Here is a 17,943-nt window from a genome sequence, read left to right on the forward strand (position 1 = left end):
TGTTCAAGAAGGGAGGAAACTTCATGGTTGGGAAATCAAAGGTGGGTTTGGGGATGTTGTTGCTGCTAGTGCTTTAGTGGCAATGTATGCCAAATGCAGCCTTTTCCTTGAAGCTTGCCGAGTGTTTGATGAAATGCCTATCAGAGATGTTGCTACATTGTGATGTCCTGCTACTATTAAGATGGGCAGTACCAGAAGGATGTTGATTTGTTTGATAGGATGGGGGCGGCTGGTTTTACGTCTGATTCTGTAACAGAACAACATATTTTTCTCTCCATGTACACGTCCTTGGGCATTGGAGAAGGGGAGAATGATTCATGGGAGATTGACCAGGAGTGGTTGTGAAATGGATGTGTTTGTGAATTCTCCGCCTGTGGACTTGTACGCAAGTAGCGTGGCAATGGCACGGAAAGTGGTTGACTCAGTCCCCCAACAAGGCTGTTGTTACCTGAAATTCAATGACATCTGGATATGCTATTAGTGGGGATTTCAGTTATTGTATTCACCTCTTTGTGAACATGATTTCGAAAGGAGTAAAACCCACTTCAACAATGCTCAATACTTTGTCATTACGCTCAAAAGGAGTATAACCTGCTTCAACAACACTCAATATTTTGTTGTCATCATGCTCAAAGTTCGGTAATTTACAATTTGGAAAGTTCATGCATGGATGCATCATCATAAGCAAAGTAGAAATCGATATATTTTCTCATGATCCCTTGCTCGATTTATATCTTAGATGTGGGGCTTTACGACATGCTGAGGGCATCTTTGAGACAATGACAAAGATGAACTGCTTCATGGAATATTATGATCTACGGACTTGTATTGCTAAGACTTTATGATGAAGCTTTAAAAGTTTTCCATGATACGAGAAATGGTGGTGTCAAACCAGAAGCAATCACTTTTGCAAGTACCAGCATGTTCACATCATCGGCTTTGCAACTTGGTAAAGAAGTGCACCAGTATACGGTGGACAACAAGCTAGAAAATGAGGAAGTTGTACCAACTGCCCTTTTTGATATGCATGTAAAATGTGGTGCAGTGGATGGCGAACAGAATATTTTTTATCAGACGTCAAAACGGGACATAGTTTCATGGACTACCATGATCACAGTCCACAACCTATGGCTCCCATGGAAATGCATTGGAAGCTATATACCTCTTCCAGCAAATGGAGAAGTCCGAGACTATACCAGATAGAGTCGCCTTCCTTGCACTTCTTTTTGCATGCAGTCACGGTGGACTAGTCAATGAAGGTCGTCAATATTTTGATCAAATGAGAGTTCGCTATGGAATTGATCCAACTATTGATCATTATTCTTGTGCAACCCATCTGCTTGGGCGTTCGGGGAGAGTCCATGGTGCTTGTGACATCTTGATACAAATGCCCATTAAAGCAGATGTTGGGTTGCTTGGAGCTCTGTTTTCTGCTTGTAGTCAGCATGGAAAAGTAGAGCTGGATGAGGAGGTGGTGGAGCTTCTGCTTTAGAAGCATCCTGGTGATGCCTCTAGATGCATAGTTCTATAAAAAATGTATGCTGCAGCGGTGAAATGGGAGGATGTCAGGCAGGTCCGGGGAAAATGAAAAGGAGTTAAGGGCAAGTCCAGGGTGCAGCTGGATTGCAGTCGCCAAGAGGACATGTACATTCGTCATGGAAGACAAATCAACAAACTACATCCACATGAAGAAGCTATATGGAAGGCTTTAGTTTAGACAGCCTTCTGCTGCACATGAAGGTGAAGGCTATGTTCCAAACGCTGGTTAGCCGTAGAGAGTAACTGACTAGCGGTTGGATAATGTGAGGCAAGCAATGTCATGCAGTGGAAGATGGCTGACTGAAAAAGTCAGCTGTTGACCAATATATCTGCAATATCCTAGGATCACAAGTTCAGAGGAACATGAGAAAGAAAACCCTGCGATGTTATTTCTTACAGAATGCTCAGTATCCAAATTCTTCCATCGCCGATCACCACAGAACTAGTGACCAACGATCAACGTTACTATTTTGGCTGTCGTTGTGAGTTACTGCACCTGCTGATCAAAGTCAAATGTGCGCCAATTGTTTCTAGTGGCCAACATAAATGCCTGTGGCACCATCTCGGGAGCAACAAGTAAAAAACAAGAAATCAAGCCAATAGCATAAGGTTGCTCACATATCACTGGTGTGATCATTGAGACTCTGCCACGGAATCTACCAACTGCTACCTAGGGACATGGGGAACCTATATATGCTCGTGTGATCAGTTATACATTCTAAAAGCAACGACTGGTTACATGTATAGTGGTACACGAAGACTCCATTGTTGGTCTGTCTTCATTTTGGAAGCTCTAAATCACCTTTTTGTTATGGTAATTCTTCTGCAAGTTTATGTTTCTAAGAGGACATGGTTGATGATACAGGATTTAGTTGAAAATACGAATGAGGGAACATGTTCATGTAATCTTTTTTTAGTTATTCAACTATATCTACGACTGGTTACTTGTATAGTGGTAGAGGAAGAGTCCATGTTGGTCTGTCTTCATCTCTTATCGTATTTTGATGTTTTGTTTAATTCCGGAATGTACTCGTTTGGTGCTTGGACAGATAATAAAAGAGAGATCTGCCTTTTAGTGTATGCATTAGTCTAAGGTGCCTGCGTCGAGGTTTTAGGCCGGTGAGAGTTTGACTTGGGGCTGTTCTTCATGTCTATTCGAGACCACGTGAAAACGTCCACGATCGAAGAACAATGTTATTAAAATCGACTTGAATCGGTTTGCAACGATTGGATTCAGTAGTTAATTCAACATTGTTACTTATCACTTTTTAATATATTCTTGAAAAATGCTAAGATATTTTTGTTTAATTTGTGTAACCTCTCGTTTTTCTTCGTTTTTATCGATTCAAAACTGATTCGGTTGGATCGTTAAATCAGTCGATTCAGCGATGGGATGGCTCGGGCGGTTCTATTTAGACGGCATTGTTTAAGAACGCTTTTCCAGTACGAAAATACGAAAACGAAGGCGTTCGTTCCTGGAGAAACTGAAGCTAAAATCTAGATGGATTATGATACAAGTTACTAGTTCCAGATATCCACCATCTAATCCGTTCCACAGCCGAATCACTTTTCAGATCGGGGGCCGCGCCGCTCCGCTCCTCCTCCTCGGCTGAATACTCGCCGATGTTAGGCCTTCGTTGGCCGACGAGGGAAAACGCGACGAAAGGAAAAGAGCCGCCTCTTCTTTTTTCTCCTCGCCGATCGGCGATTCTCCTACTCGCAACGGCGATATCGGAGCTTCCGCCGCCAGATTTCGGCTTCTCCGATCCATCCAGGTGGTTTCCCGATCAATTTGCTCGGGAACCTAGGGCTTGTAGATCGTTGACGCAAAACAAACGTCTGCCGAGGAATCAGTAGCACCAGAAAGGTGCATCCTCTTTCTTCTTTGATATTTTCCCTTTCAGTTGCTTGTTTAACTGCGGTTCGTCTGAACGGTGCACCGACACTTGGTTTCGTGAATTTTTGAAGTTTTCTCTTCTTTCTGACTTTCGGTGTTGATGGGATTTTCCTGCATTTGGATGTATTACGTTACTCTTCCTTGTCAGGTTCTTGTTGAGGGGGTTAGCTGATTCAATTGGAGCAATTGGAGTCCTTTCTTGGCCTTGGTTGCGTTTGTAGGGTTTTCTCTGGTTGCACACTACGCGCTTTACAGTGTGAGTTCTGCATCTTGGACGTGGTCTTATTTACTCAAGTTGATCTGTGGAAGTACTCACGGTTCTAGTACTCTTGTTTATGAATTTTTGGTGGGTGCATGTCAAGATGGATTAGGTTGGTGGATTTCATATCCGAGCTTTTTATTCGGAGCCTCCTGATGTAGTCACTGGACCGTCCTAAAACACAAACAGCTTTTTCCTATTTTAATTTGTTAAGAAAATAGTCCTAGTGGCTAGAGTCTATATATATGTTTCATAATTTCAGTGAATGGTGCGATTGGATAAACGCGATCTGAATGGTGTGTTCATGGTGCCTTATAAATGTGAGTAAGATCCTGTGGTATGAGATATGGCAAACTTAGTCCTAGTATGTCCCTGTTATTTGTTGTTGTAGCCTCTGTTTTTACGTGTCTTCGTTGATGTGAATTTTAGTGGCGTGAGATGTACAGAGCTATATATAAGAGTAAAACTACGAAGGGATAGAATTATGTGATAGCAAAAACTACCCAGTTATATTAAGTAAACATTTGTGGTTGCTCTTGCTGGCCAGCATAATGTGGTGTTCCAAGATTACCTTCCAAAGTTTTCTTTTGTGACCATTAGTCAGTGTTTCTGGATTCTGATTCTTTTCCTGCTGCAATCATGATAAAAATGCTGTTTTTGACAAATGCTGTTCGGTTTCATGATTTTATATTTGCTCTCACGTTTATTTCAGACATGATGAAGCAGCAAAGTGCACCAAATTCTTGTGAAACTCATGTCCCTATTTTTGGTAACTTATCAGATTTTGTGAAAATGACTATGAAGGGCTTGAAAGCTTTGATCTTGTTATGCTTGAAGTAAGTCTTACAACATGAACTGTGCAGTTTTGACTTGGCTGAATCCAGTACTGCTCTAAGCCGTTGTTTTATTGCAGGGATATCCTTGTGCTATCAAGCTTGTGGTGATGAGGCCATTTTCTTCCCTGCCAAGTAATTACTTGAATTTCTTCTCATGAATTTTTATAAGATTTATCATGTCTTTTGATGGTTATAATTACGAAACAAATTTTTTACGTGTGCTTGTTAAATTTACAGTTTATTCTTGGTCTTCTCTTGGTTTGTGTAATTTCTAAAAGTAGATTTTCATGCTTTACCACTGGTACACAGAATTGGTGAACTAAATATTCTGGCTCAGGTTGCAAAGTTGTCTTCGTTTATATACTGGTACATCTGTCTCAAAGGATGCCCCATTCTTTGGTTTCTTTTAGAATGTTTCTGCTTGCTAAATACGTCTTTGTATTCTTTTATAGTTTGGTGTCGCAATCGGAGTTTGGTTTCGCAAGTGGAGTTTGTATTTGAAAGTTCACAGTCCTGCTGATTGAGTGACTTTCACATTTTTGTCTGGTGAAATTCTTGGAGCTTGAGGTTTGGTATGTAATGCAGGATAATGGTTAGAGGAAGAGATGCTTGCTGGGAGCATTGTGTTTTGGTTGATGCAACAAGACAGAAGGTTAGGTGCAATTATTGTCGCAGGGAATTCAGTGGTGGGGTGTATCGCATGAAGTTCCATCTTGCTCAGATCAAGAACAAAGACATCGTTCCATGCACTGAAGTCCCTAATGATGTGAGAGACTTTATACTGAGCATTCTGAGTACTCCTAAAAGGCAAAAAACTACCAAGAAACAGAAGATTGAGGCACCAAATAGCCCCCATAATAGTTCTTCTGCCAGTGGTGGTTTTCATCCGAATGTTAATTCCAGTGGGCAACACGGAAGCACTTGCCCATCTTTATTATTTCCACGACCTTCACCAAGTGCCCAGCCAATGCTAGATGATGCTCAAAAGCAAAGGCATGCAGATGCTGATAAGAAGATTGGTCTTTTCTTCTTTCATAATGCAATTCCATTTTGTGCTTCTAAATCCATTTATTACCAGGAAATGGTGGATGCTATCACAGAATGTGGTGTAGGCTATAAAGCCCCAAATTTTGAACGGCTGAGGACCAATGTCTTGGATAAAGTGAAAACTGAAATAACTGACAGTTACAAGAAGTCTAAGGATGGTTGGAAGGATACAGGTTGTACTGTTATTTCAGATTTCTGGACAGATGGGAAATCCAGAGCACTTATAGTTTTCTCAGTTGCTTCTCCTAAAGGAATCGTCTTTCTTAAGTGTGTGGATGCATCATCACATGCTGATGACCCTCATTCCTTGTTTGAGTTGCTTGAATCAGTGGTCTTGGAAGTTGGTGTAGAAAATGTCGTGCAGGTAATTACAGATAGCGCAGCTAGTCATGTTTGTGCAGGAAGGCTTCTTACTACCAAGTATCCTTCAATATTTTGGTCTCCGTGTGCTTCACATTGTATTGACAGTATGTTGGAGGATATAAGTAAACAAGAGTGGGTAAATACAGTTATAGAAGAGGCAAGAATCATCACAAGGTATATATACAATCATTCATGGGTACTTAACTTGATGCGAAAATTTACTGGTGGCAAAGAACTTATTAGACCAAAGGTTTCTAAATTCGCTGCAAACTTTCTTTCCTTGAGAGCAATGGTTGTTCATGAGGATTGTTTGAAACACATGTTTTCTCACTCAGATTGGATGACATCTATATATAGCAAAAGACCTGATGGGCAAGCTGTCAAATCACTGGTATACTTGGACCGATTTTGGAAGGCAGCGCATGAAGCAATAAATTTGGCAGAACCTCTTATGAAGGTTCTAAGGATTGTCGATGGTGATATGCCTGCCATGGGCTATATATTTGAAGGCATAGAAAGAGCAAAATTGTTAATCAAAGCATATTACAAGGGAATTGAAGAAAAGTATGTGCCGATTTGGGAGATAATAGATAGAAGATGGTGCATGCATCAACATTCTCCCCTACATGCAGCTGCAGCTTTCCTCAATCCATCTATCTTCTATAATACCAACTTTAAAATTGATCCCAAAATGCGAAATGGCTTTAACGAAGCAATGCTGAAAATGGTTAACGAAGATGGAGATAAGATGGAACTGACAAAAGAGATTCCTTTGTACATCAATTCACTTGGCGCCCTAGGCAATGACTTCGCTATCATGGGAAGGACACTAAACCCTCCTGGTACGTGTTAAAAAAAAATTTCCATCTTCCAAGCATGGGCCTCCCTTCTCGTTTCAAAAAATATATATATAACTATATTTAACCTTTTGGAAATATCCATTAAAGTGTGTAAAAATTGTAAACAGGTCTCTCCCTAAATACTAAATATTGATATTCCACCGCCCTCTTCTCCGGCTTCACCAGTGTCTTCACTGTTTCGTGCTGACCCTAGTTTTTGTTTTCTTTTCTTTTTCTTGTATTGCTTGTGCGGGGATCTCTAGTGCAATATGTTCATTTTGAGCTTGTGTTTTCCCTCGGAAATAGTATAACAATTCCCTCCCAAAGTGAGCATGCCTTCTTGCTTGGTTCTCCTGGGACCTTAGCTTGCAAAATTGATGCTTGTATGCATGGTTTTTTCTTTCTTTTCCCTTTTTCTTTTTTTTTTGCAGTTCTTGCTGGAATCTTTCGGTTATAATTTTTTCCTCACCAGGAGATTTGATTTCTGCTGATTTTGTGCATACAGGAGATTGGTGGGCTACCTACGGTTATGAGGTCCCTATCTTGCAAAGGATGGCAATGCGGATTCTAAACCAGCCTTGTAACTCATATTGGTGCATATGGAACTGGAACATCTTTGAGAATGTTCAGACCAAGAAACGCAACAAGTTGGAGCAAGAAAAGTTCAACGACTTGGTTTTTGTGCACTGCAATCTCCGGTTACAAGCTATCTGTCATAATAGAGATGTAAAATGTAAGCCAGTTGTTTTTGAAGAAATAGATGTTAGCTCTATGTGGCCTACAGAGTCTGAACCTTCATGTCTTCTTATGGATGATTCGTGGTTGGATAATCTGCCATTTGATTGCAAAGGTAGTCCTTCAACATATGAATGAAGTAAGCCAATTAGAGGAGGAATTGTATGCCTTCTCTATCTTCTCTAAGGAGTGAAATACTTTGTTTCTCGCCCATCAATTACCACGAGTTATTCGTTACAGACCATTTTTGTCTGCCTCCTGTCCCCATGCATGTGGATGCAGCAAGAAGGTGTTCGTTTGAAGATCATAAAATAGGAGGAATGCGTTTGATTTTCGCATTTATGCTCCAGTTTCTTTCATCTTCTTCCTGCATGCATAATTGATGGTTTCGCATCTGTTCTGTTCCTGTCCCATCTGAATCCTGAGTTTAATTGATTCACATTGGTGTTTCGCATTCTTGTCAAATGGGATATCAATGGTATTGATTTATCATGAATATGCTGACTAAATTAGTGCGCCAAGGCAGGCGGATACAAATGGTCTCCCTCCAATGATGCACCAGGTACAAGCTGTAGGCAATCATCAAATGAGAGAGAGAGAGAGAGAGAGGAAAAGAACTTCAATTAAACGATAGCGTCCAAAGAGAAATGGATGCAAAAAAGTTCAATAGGACGCAGAAAATAAAAGTCAGAAACAAGAATTAGCAAGGAAACGTGAAAATATGGCGTCCAGAATGCCGCAACTGCCATGATTACCATCTGAACAGTTTGCGGCCCACTGTGGAAATCATAACGCTACCTCTGAAAAGCACATGATTGCAAGTTATCCAAATAAGCAGCATAAGCACGTTCGCCATAGGACCTAATTCTGATACCATTATTCCTAAGCCTTCAACTTTGTTTAATGTTTGTGTAACATTTTCTCCAGTTGATTGGATGTGGACGTTTCAGCATACCCAGTTTATGAAGCACGAGCATCAAGCAGCCTACCACTTGATGCTATATTTTCAGCCGGGAGATGAAATGAAGAATGAAACCTCATTACCACGCAGGCAGGAGCGTAGAGGAATTGGTAACTGGAAGAGCCTTCATGGTTGATCAGCTGTAAAGTTAACTGCGATGTGAGCTTATCCTCTTCTGTTTGGTTATTGGAGCACTTCCTCATCGGACCGTGGATTTGATCTTATCGGGCCCACATCTTTAGGTCACTTTGGCAGTCTCGCAAGTTAAATACAAAAGTCTTCGCTGTGCATTTTCTGAGTCCGATCGTGATTGATCCTAATCGCGAGTTCCTTTGATTTTTTTTAGGCATTGGGCCCAGATTTCAAACACTGAGAAGAGACATTCAGACCCAAAAAAGTTCAAATCCAAATCATATAAATGGAACAGAAATATATCCAGTATAGCTACAGTATTTTTCTTAAAGAAACAAGCGCATCAAATCCAATACCAACAAGATCATGAGAAAGCTTCCGCAGCATAATAGCAAGATCGGGGTCTGAGGTCTTCCACTTTAGCACACTTCACAGTCAGTTCTACATCACGCACCTTTCTATAGGGCCGAAATTGATAACTGAGCTTCAAGTCCTCTTGAAGACATCTGCTCTCATTGGTTAGCGTCCATAAACAAGAAAATTTTGTTAGCTCGATACTACAAAGCAGATGATGTTCAAGCATCGTCATCCGCAACACTGAATGGCTTGATCAACTTGGAACTGCAGGTCACACACTAGTAAGACCATCCACATAAAACCTGACGTGGTTGTAATTTTTCACCAGACACTGGGACCTAAAACCCGAGGCCAGGTAATATAGGCTGATTTAAAACCCTAGGGCTACCTTAATTACTTTGTTCTGCACATTGAGAGATTCTTTACAGCAGCACGTAACTCAGGCATCCCCTGTTTCTCTTGATGGTGCTGGTCATTGTTCCATTATCCTTTTGATAAAGATGGACAAAAGAAGAAGTCATAAAGAACAAAGAGTAGGCAAGATGCTTCTTACTAGGATCTCTCACAAACAAAGTGCAGTTCACAGCCTTGAATCCCACACAGATTTTCATCTCAGCGATATCGTAAGGCAGCAAATCTTGAAGGCGAAGGCAGGCTTTTTTTTCCTTTTTTTTTTTTTTTTTTGGTGGGAGTGGGGAGGATACAATCGATCGGTACCATTTATTGCAGCAAGAAGCCGCCCTCCCCATGACGTCAAACGAGGGGCAGGAAACCATCCTGCACTCAAAGTAGAACATATAAAATAGAGCATTTTGGAGAAAAAGGAAAAAGAATCACATTTATGAGAACATAATAATTTACACGCCCTGAGTGAACAAAAATAATAGGGCTGGTATTAGATTAATCATTCATATACACCCATTCCCGCAGCATGATTTACCTACTGATGGCAAAAGATTGCGCAAAATGATACGCCAATCTGCTTTTCAGAGCCTTATACTGCTAATATCTTCATTGATGAACAAAAGATCCTAGAAACACAACGCTCGAAAAACTGAAGCAGTCGCAATTTTATGGCGATGATAGGTCCTTGGCTTCTGTCACTTCTAGTTGCGGAGGCAGGAGGTTCAAGAAGCTCCCCTGGGGAGGGAGGTCCTTAGGTCCCGGGGCTGAGTCTGTAACATCAGCAAAGAAAAGTTCAGAAGCTTCGGTACTGAACAAGAGAAGAAAATTTAATCACAAATTGGTTATCTGATTTATTACCGAAAAGAGACTTGATTGATGGTTTCGGTGTTTTGGTTGTTTTCTTCTTCAGCTCAGCTATATAAATAATGAAACAAGAACAAAAGAAACTGTCAGAAGGCGAAGGTTCATCAGGACACAAATAAAGAAAATTAAAAAGTTACACTTATATTCCTATAGGCTTGAAAAATAATAATGCTCTACAAAGTCTCGGTTGTGTTCTGCAGATTGCGGGTATGCTTGGGGATGTCTGTACACGTGTTTGGTATGTGCATGTGAAAGGGGTGGAGAGAGAGAGAGAGAGAGAGAGAGAGAGACCAATTCCTGCAACTTGATCGCTCACTATCTCAAAGTTCTTGTACGTGTAGCCCACAAAGTTGATGTCCTTAGAAGACAGCATCTATTGCAAATAAAACATGAAAAAATCACTAACGGGTTCGTCTAGAGGAAAGAAAAAAATCATTAGGTCAGTTACCTTTCTCCACGGACCTGACCTTGATGGAGTCTGCATTTGATCTCCGGTCTACCCCACCCAAAAAAAAAAGGAAGAAGAAAAACCATACTAGATAAGACAAACTTCGTGCATTTATGAATTACGCATATAAATCCTTCTTGTCTTATGGTTAACTGGTTATTCATTCAAATAAAAAGCATTTGAACTTCTCCACAGAAATATAGGAAGGACGTGCAGTACCTCTTCAAACTCCTCAAAATTTTGGGTGTCCAATTCATCATTGACCTCAGGAATAAACGCAGCTTCCATCTGATACAACCTATCCCATTGAATGTCTTTAAACCAAGGATGAGCCTGAATTAGGCGAAGGTCGTCAATATTCATCAGTGAGTCCAGAATTAGATGACATTTCAGCATGAAAAAAGTAGCACCTTTATTTCATCAGCCCCTTTTGTTCCAAGCCTTTGTTCAACATTACATAATAGTCGGCTTATCAGATCTTTTGCTTCCTCTGACAGCTTAGCTTCCTCGGGAAACTTTAAATGAGTCCTCCAATTTACTATCTGCGAAAGAACTAAAATGGGTCACAAACATGAGATGCACAAAAAAGACAACTTGTGATGCTACAAGCCTACAAGCTTGCGTATGAGGCAACACTCCTCTTCAGTAATCTGATACAATGTACGATATCGTGAAATTTTGGCAATATATTGGCCATGTGATTTGCCATGAAGATGAAGCATGCATTTTAGGACAATAAACCTGAAAGCATTTTACCAACCTTTCTAGCGTTTTTACTCTCTCTGAAGCAATATCGTATTACTGCAAATAATGCATCTAGACCTAATATTTATTATTGATATCCAGATGAAGTTAGGTTCACCCTTAAGTCACATGGATTATTCATTTTGTCGATGGATTTTGTCACCGTATGTAGAAGGTGAACCATAAATTGCAAAATGCTATTAAAGTCCCTTATCTGGAGTCTGCAGCCACATACATGGGCATATGCTTTTATAGTCTTTCCGTTAAAGAATGATGCTTTCAGACCTAATTCGGAAAACAACTACCTTCGTCAAAACTAATCTGCAAATAAGTTTATTAAAAAAGGGGATCTGCATGCCCGATTAAGAATATTCTGACTAAATGCCCACTTGCACCCAGATGAATGCCCGGAGAGAGCAAGAAATTGTTTCAAGTACTCCAACATGGTGACAAAAAGCCACATCCTGATCCAACCGATGACAATAAGCTATTCAGTTATTTACCTTCCTACAAGTTGACATGGGTTCATCAGAATAGAAGGGAGGGTATCCCACAAGCATTTCATACAAGATAGCCCCAAGAGACCACCTGCAGAGCATAATCAAGGAAGGACCAATTTAGGAAAACTAAAAATTTAAATAAAGAACAAGAGAGAAAAGCCTCACCAATCACATTCCATTCCATATCCCTTCTTTAACAGCACTTCTGGAGCAATATAGTCAGGTGTACCAACAGTTGAATAAGCCTGAAACGTTATAAGCCAACAAGGAAAGGGTTGAGATGGCACATAATTTATTAGTACATACATATGCAGTCATATAAACTTGTGACAGTATAAGATACTTACATGCACAACAAATAATATGCCAGCATCCATTAGAAAATTTTGCTGACCCCAATGGATGGGATCCTCTGATAGCCAAGATATATAACCATTGCGTGCATGTCCATCTTACAACAGATCATTTGATTATAAACAAAGCCGACAATGAGTCTGGACCCACACTTACCACAGAAAATGGTGACCAAATAATCATAACTAGTATTCCCGGATACTGAAGAACTTCAGCTGACTCATGTATTTGCTTCATATAGAGAAAGGACAAAATTGACAGTAGATCTTGCGGTGATGTTTAACACATTAAAAGACTAAACTGTCTTGATACAGTAGTTTTACAAGTAATGGATACTTATAGACTGTCCGTGGTAAACACTAATCGATATTAAGGATGATAAGCATCAGAAACATGTGTGTCAACTGTATACAGTTTGTTTATACTTTAGAGGATGAGAGAGTTCTTGATTGAGGTAGAAGCAACAAAATGTATCCTTAATTTTCTGATGTTAATTGTTAAGCAATCATGGTTTCCAGCCTTAGAGGATTGAAATAATGGACAACAAAAGATTACCAGTGTTCGCCGATTTCTTTGCCAGTGGAGTAACTGCTCCTGTTGTGTGCGTTTTGGTGCAGTATTTTGCCGGTCGACACCTCTAGGTGCACTAGTTGGGTTGTTTCCCGTTCCATAATCATGTTCATGTAAGTTTGGAAGTGTTGTGCAGTCTAGGGGTTTACATAGCCCAAAATCCGATAGTCTCATATGTCCAAATCTATCCAGCAATAAGTTGTCAGGCTTGATGTCTCTGAGCCAAAAAACAAAAAACAAAAAAACCTTTATGCATTGTTCTCGTTTGAACCTTCCATGAGTATAATGCAGTAACATTAAAAGTTGAAAGGCCAGAAACTACATTTTACAAACCTGTGAATGTAATTGTGCTTGTGAATAGATTCAATAGCAAGAACTGTTTCACCAATATAAAACCTTGCTTCATCTTCAGTCAAGATATCTTTCCGCATAAGTAGTGTCATCAGGTCTCCACCAGGTAAGTATTCCATGATTAGATATAGATTTTCTTCATCTTGAAAAGAGCAATACAGTTTCACAATGCAATTGCTGTCCACCTCAGCAAGAAGATTTCTTTCTGCTTTAACGTGCTCAACCTGATCCACAGCATAAGGCACATCAAAAGTCAGGGGTCATGCTGACAAAAATATTTTACCTACAAGAAGATTCACCTGGCCCCTGCGAAGCATCTCTGACTTCTTCAACTTCTTCATTGCATAAACATGGCCGGTCACCTTCTCTTTACAAACCCTAACCTGCACTATTAAAATGAAATTTACAACCAAATAGAATAAATCAGGAAATAACATGATAACAAGAAAAAGTGTCCCACTTCCAGAAGTCAAAAGGCTAAATAAACAATGAAATGGTAGGAGCAGTTAATAAAATATCCTCATGTCAGAATCATGACTTTATAAGAAAATGTAAATTAATGTACTATGTGAAGAGACTGCCAATAGGATCAATAAAAGTAGAACATATATTTCTTTCGTAACAAGAAACACCAGGATATATTCCTATTCAGAAAGCATGTTATCCAAAACGACCTCTCGGCCAACTTCTGAAAGCAGCTCCTGCACCACACTTATCTGTAGGATAATACCCTATTGCAACAAATAGGGCAATGTACTGGACCAAATAAAATAAGAATTCCCAATAAGAAAAGAATTTAGAAAGAAAATCAGCGAAAACCTGAACAGGCAGAGAATACAGGCAAGATATCCCACCCGAAGCAACAATGAAGGCGAAAAAAAAGAAAAAAAAAAGCTAACTGGATTGCTAGTGAGGGTGAGGAAATGTGATGAATTTCAATCAAGCAAACCACACATTGTCGTCATTTCATAAGGGGGAAAAAAATGGTGTACTTCATTGGAACAAGGAAAAATGATTGGTTATGTTACAGAAAAATCTTTAAAAGAGTACCTCCCCAAAAGCACCCCTGCCAATGATCGTTAGAGGTTCAAAATCATCAGCACCCATTTTATGCCTCTGAAGACGCATATACTCTGTCTCTTTTTTCTCCAAAGATCGGAGAAGATTGTTTTGCTCTTCTATGGAGACATCAGCATCAGCCAACTTTCTCTCTAATATCCAGCGCCTGAAAAAGGGAAATGATTGTTGGTATCAAACCTGTACATTTAAAAGCACAATTGGGTTTGTTGAGTCACAATATGTCCACCATGAGTTAGTAATTCAAATCCAAATAGCAGATCCTACAAGCGTGTCAGCCAAAGGGAGGAAACCATGTTTCCAGCAAACTCCCAGCAAAAAATGTGCCACGGAGACAACTGGCAATAGTTTGAAAAAGAGTTTTGCAATAAAACTTAACTGTACATATGAGTAGGCACCAAAAACTCTTCCTGGATTCTAGTCAGATGAAGACAAGTCAAAGCCTAAACATATCTTAAAACATGCAAAATCCAATACTGGGAAAGGCACAACTGCATCTAATATCATGTTCCCACTGCTATAGATTTTGCTGACAGACAGCTTTAAATCCATATGATGAGGGAGCTTGACAATAAATAGTGGTTTAGCCAGAAACTGATGAAAGGGTTAAGATAGAAACAAGGGACCAGTTCACAACAGTCTGAGGGAGGCGCATCTGATGCAATAGTATAACAAAAGAAAAATTCCAATACACATAGTAACTTAGAAAAGTACGAGCCTTAAAGAGAAAACTAATAATTGCATTGCTAAGCATATAGTTTTTTTTTAAAAAAAAGGAGAAACGAAAAGGAAGCTTTGTTTACTACACAAGGTCTCCGTTTTTTCTTTTTTCTTTCCACACTGTCATGCAAAATAGTTGCAACAAATCAACTTCGAATTTAGCATCTGCAAATAAAAGCATATCAGCTAGCCAATCATTTTCACCCCACTTGTTATGCCCTAGAAAGCAGGGGAAAACGAGGTGATCAAAAGAAATGTCGGGTGGCGAGTTGCAGTAAACTCCGCTAGTAGAAAGTGCGAGCAATAATAGACTACTGGAATATGAAAATTCGAAGTCCGGAACTCCGTAACTCGTAAGCCTTATAATTTGCTAAACAATATGAACTTCCGTTTCTCATAATAAAAACATCTAGACTATATTTTTGAACACTTTTGAAAAATATCCCGCAAAACGCGATTGATATGACTCCTCATCGTATCATAGATACATCCTGTCGTATTTCCTTGTGCTATTACATTTTGCCACGTTACGGGAAAAACTTGCGAAGAACCCTACAAATTACAATGATCAATGTTCCAATTTATAAGAGGCAATTAAGAGCCAAAAGGATCCCAATAAAGGAATAAAGAAGGAGACTAAAAAATATATATATATACCGCTCCCTCCTCTCTTGCAAGTTCTTCATCTGAGATTTGTAGTGATTTTCGATATACTGTTTGGCAGCTGCAACTCTCTGCTTGGTGGCATTAGAGGGCGCGTCTTCGTTAGGAGGCTTCGTCCCTTCCTTCATATTTGTCGCTTCCTTCTTCTTCGAGGATGCCATTTTATCTCTATGTTGAAACTTGTTAAACCAACTCCTTGCGGAATCCATTTCTGAACATGAAACTGAGAATAAACATCAAACGCCAATTGCAGATACCGTAATCCCAGAAGGGAAAAGCCAACTCTCCGACGCGCAAGGCTTCACACGCACAAAATGCATAACAGAGAAAGAGATCACCCAACTCTACTTGTTTAGAACCCTCGCCTTTACTGTGTCCACAATCACGAATCTCCGGCCCAAAGAACAAAAAACTCACGCGTTATTCCACACGCCATAAAGAATCGTAACTCCACATAAAGAATTCCAATCTCCAAAAAAAATTATGGATGCTTCTTCCCTCGAAATTCAATATAATCTAATGAATGGAAACCAGATGATAAAAAGTAAAAATGTCATCTGGATATATATTCTAGCCCCACAACGACGAATCGTCACACCTTCAAAAGGAAAAAGTCGCGAAAATCACCGAACAAATAAATCAGCATCACCAATCGAATGATTCCACCTCCAGAGTCGACCAACTGGCAGAAACAAAACCTTATCCGCAGCAACGCTCCCACTTCCCAACCACGGGAACCCCACGATGGTCACACCGAATCCACATGTGGAAAGAGAGATTGAGAGGGACCCCTCAACTTTCCATCAAAGAACCCCTCGAAACGCGCCACCGAATCCGGCTCCCAGCCTTTCTCTGGGAAGCCCTTAATTCCCGCAATCGACCAACTCCGGCCACAGGACATAGCCCACATAGATCATGAAAATCTACTCGCGGGAAAGAAAGCGGAGGGATTCGCGGGCTGCCATCCTAGCCAAATGCGGGCCGATCGGACTTCCTAAATTCGCCGACGACGACGGCGACGGCGACTGACTTCCCAACAACAACTCACGACCGCCATCTTTGCCGCGTCCTCATCGCCTACGAATTCGGGGAGAACGAGGGAAATAAGCAGGTAGAGGGAGACCCAGAGGTGGCGTCACCTTCCCGCATGACGGGACTTTTGATATACCGATATTTATTCCCACCCGGAACTTTAAATGCCCATTATTTATTTCATACCCATGAATGCTCGAATTTCGAGGAAAACAAACAATGCTAAAACAGATAAAATATAAAAAATGGCAGATTAACTAATAAGACATCTAAAAAATAAACAATGACTGCTTAATTTTGTATTGTCATTCGAGAAACTATGAAAATCAATTCTTTCGTTTGGCCATGGGAACAAATCTATGAATGGCCTTAAAACTTAAAATAGATCTATGAAACACTGTAAGATTATGATAGACTTGTGTAATATTGTAACACAGTATTTTTATGGATTTGTCCAATCTTTATGATAACTTTATGTAACAGTAACAAGTTTTAGAACAATCCAATTCACATTCTTTGCAGTTTCTTCATGGTTTCACCTTTTCTTCGTGTCAATGCAAGGAAAAGCGTGAAATTATATAAAATTTGACTTAAAAAATGTAATGTTTATGAAATAAATTATTACTGTGTTAACGGGAAATAGTTAATTAAGTTCTACTCTATATCATTCATAGAGCGTGTGTTTGTAACTTGTTCTTTTTTTTTTATCCTTAAGTTGGGCAGTTATCTGTAGTTCCTCGCATGTTATGCAACTGTTTGTAAATCAAACAAATGTCGGTTGTTATTTACAATTTAAAATTTTTCAGACGGGCCCGTTTTTAAACTTGAATGGTTGTTTTTTCTAAGTCTATAAAGCGTTTTTTTTGGCGCAGTGAATAAGTTTATGCAATATGTAATGTCCTGCATGAGGTTTTTTTGTCAGTACATGTACACAAACCATATCGGAACATTTTTGTATATCAAGTTAAATATATATATATATATATATATATATATATATATATATATATATATATATATATATATATATATATATATATATATATATATATATATGTTTTGCTTTCCTTTACATAGATAGACAAATAGGATTTTTTACATTTCCTTTCATTTCGTTCTCTTTACATTCAAATAGACTTTTTACAGTAGTTATTTTTTTATCTCCCCATAATTTTTTTTTTTTTTTTTTTACCATCTATTAAAGTCATTTCCTTTTCTTCTATCCAAATATAGTGTCATTTTTCATCATT

At 39.4% G+C, this 17,943-nt stretch overlaps 3 protein-coding genes across 11 annotated transcripts; 2 read left to right on the forward strand and 1 right to left on the reverse strand.

Moving 5' to 3' along the window:
* Positions 1-810: 810 nt before the first annotated feature.
* LOC116265275 (pentatricopeptide repeat-containing protein At5g27110-like) lies at positions 811-1,492 on the forward strand. Its single transcript, XM_031645828.1, has 2 exons — positions 811-1,029; positions 1,118-1,492. Exons 1-2 carry the CDS (start codon positions 811-813, stop codon positions 1,490-1,492), a joined length of 594 nt encoding a protein of 197 aa, XP_031501688.1.
* Positions 1,493-3,025: 1,533 nt separating this feature from the next.
* Positions 3,026-7,759, forward strand: LOC116266472 (uncharacterized). Of its 9 annotated transcripts, none has more exons than XM_031647713.2 (7): positions 3,026-3,406; positions 3,585-3,692; positions 4,408-4,531; positions 4,609-4,663; positions 4,841-4,897; positions 4,984-6,783; positions 7,286-7,759. In XM_031647713.2, the coding sequence occupies exons 6-7, from the start codon at positions 5,121-5,123 to the stop codon at positions 7,651-7,653; spliced, it is 2,031 nt and encodes a 676-aa protein (XP_031503573.1). In that variant the 5' UTR covers positions 3,026-3,406; positions 3,585-3,692; positions 4,408-4,531; positions 4,609-4,663; positions 4,841-4,897; positions 4,984-5,120; the 3' UTR covers positions 7,654-7,759. The 9 variants fall into 9 exon arrangements, with proteins under 9 accessions (XP_031503573.1, XP_049936699.1, XP_031503577.1 ...); XM_050080742.1 differs by having other exon boundaries at positions 5,117-6,783; XM_031647717.2 differs by having other exon boundaries at positions 4,477-4,531.
* A 2,016-nt stretch (positions 7,760-9,775) lies between these two features.
* On the reverse strand, positions 9,776-16,815 carry LOC116266473 (uncharacterized). Its single transcript, XM_050080745.1, has 14 exons — positions 16,289-16,815; positions 15,656-15,872; positions 14,252-14,426; positions 13,501-13,584; positions 13,184-13,425; positions 12,836-13,067; positions 12,092-12,171; positions 11,930-12,014; positions 11,093-11,224; positions 10,902-11,015; positions 10,683-10,730; positions 10,526-10,607; positions 10,229-10,285; positions 9,776-10,140 (listed from the first exon to the last, which is right to left on the reverse strand). The coding sequence occupies exons 1-14, from the start codon at positions 16,305-16,307 to the stop codon at positions 10,037-10,039; spliced, it is 1,671 nt and encodes a 556-aa protein (XP_049936702.1). The 5' UTR covers positions 16,308-16,815; the 3' UTR covers positions 9,776-10,036.
* Positions 16,816-17,943: the final 1,128 nt, after the last annotated feature.

This window comes from Nymphaea colorata, chromosome 12 (genome assembly GCF_008831285.2).
Source record: "Nymphaea colorata isolate Beijing-Zhang1983 chromosome 12, ASM883128v2, whole genome shotgun sequence".
Lineage (NCBI taxonomy): Eukaryota > Viridiplantae > Streptophyta > Magnoliopsida > Nymphaeales > Nymphaeaceae > Nymphaea > Nymphaea colorata.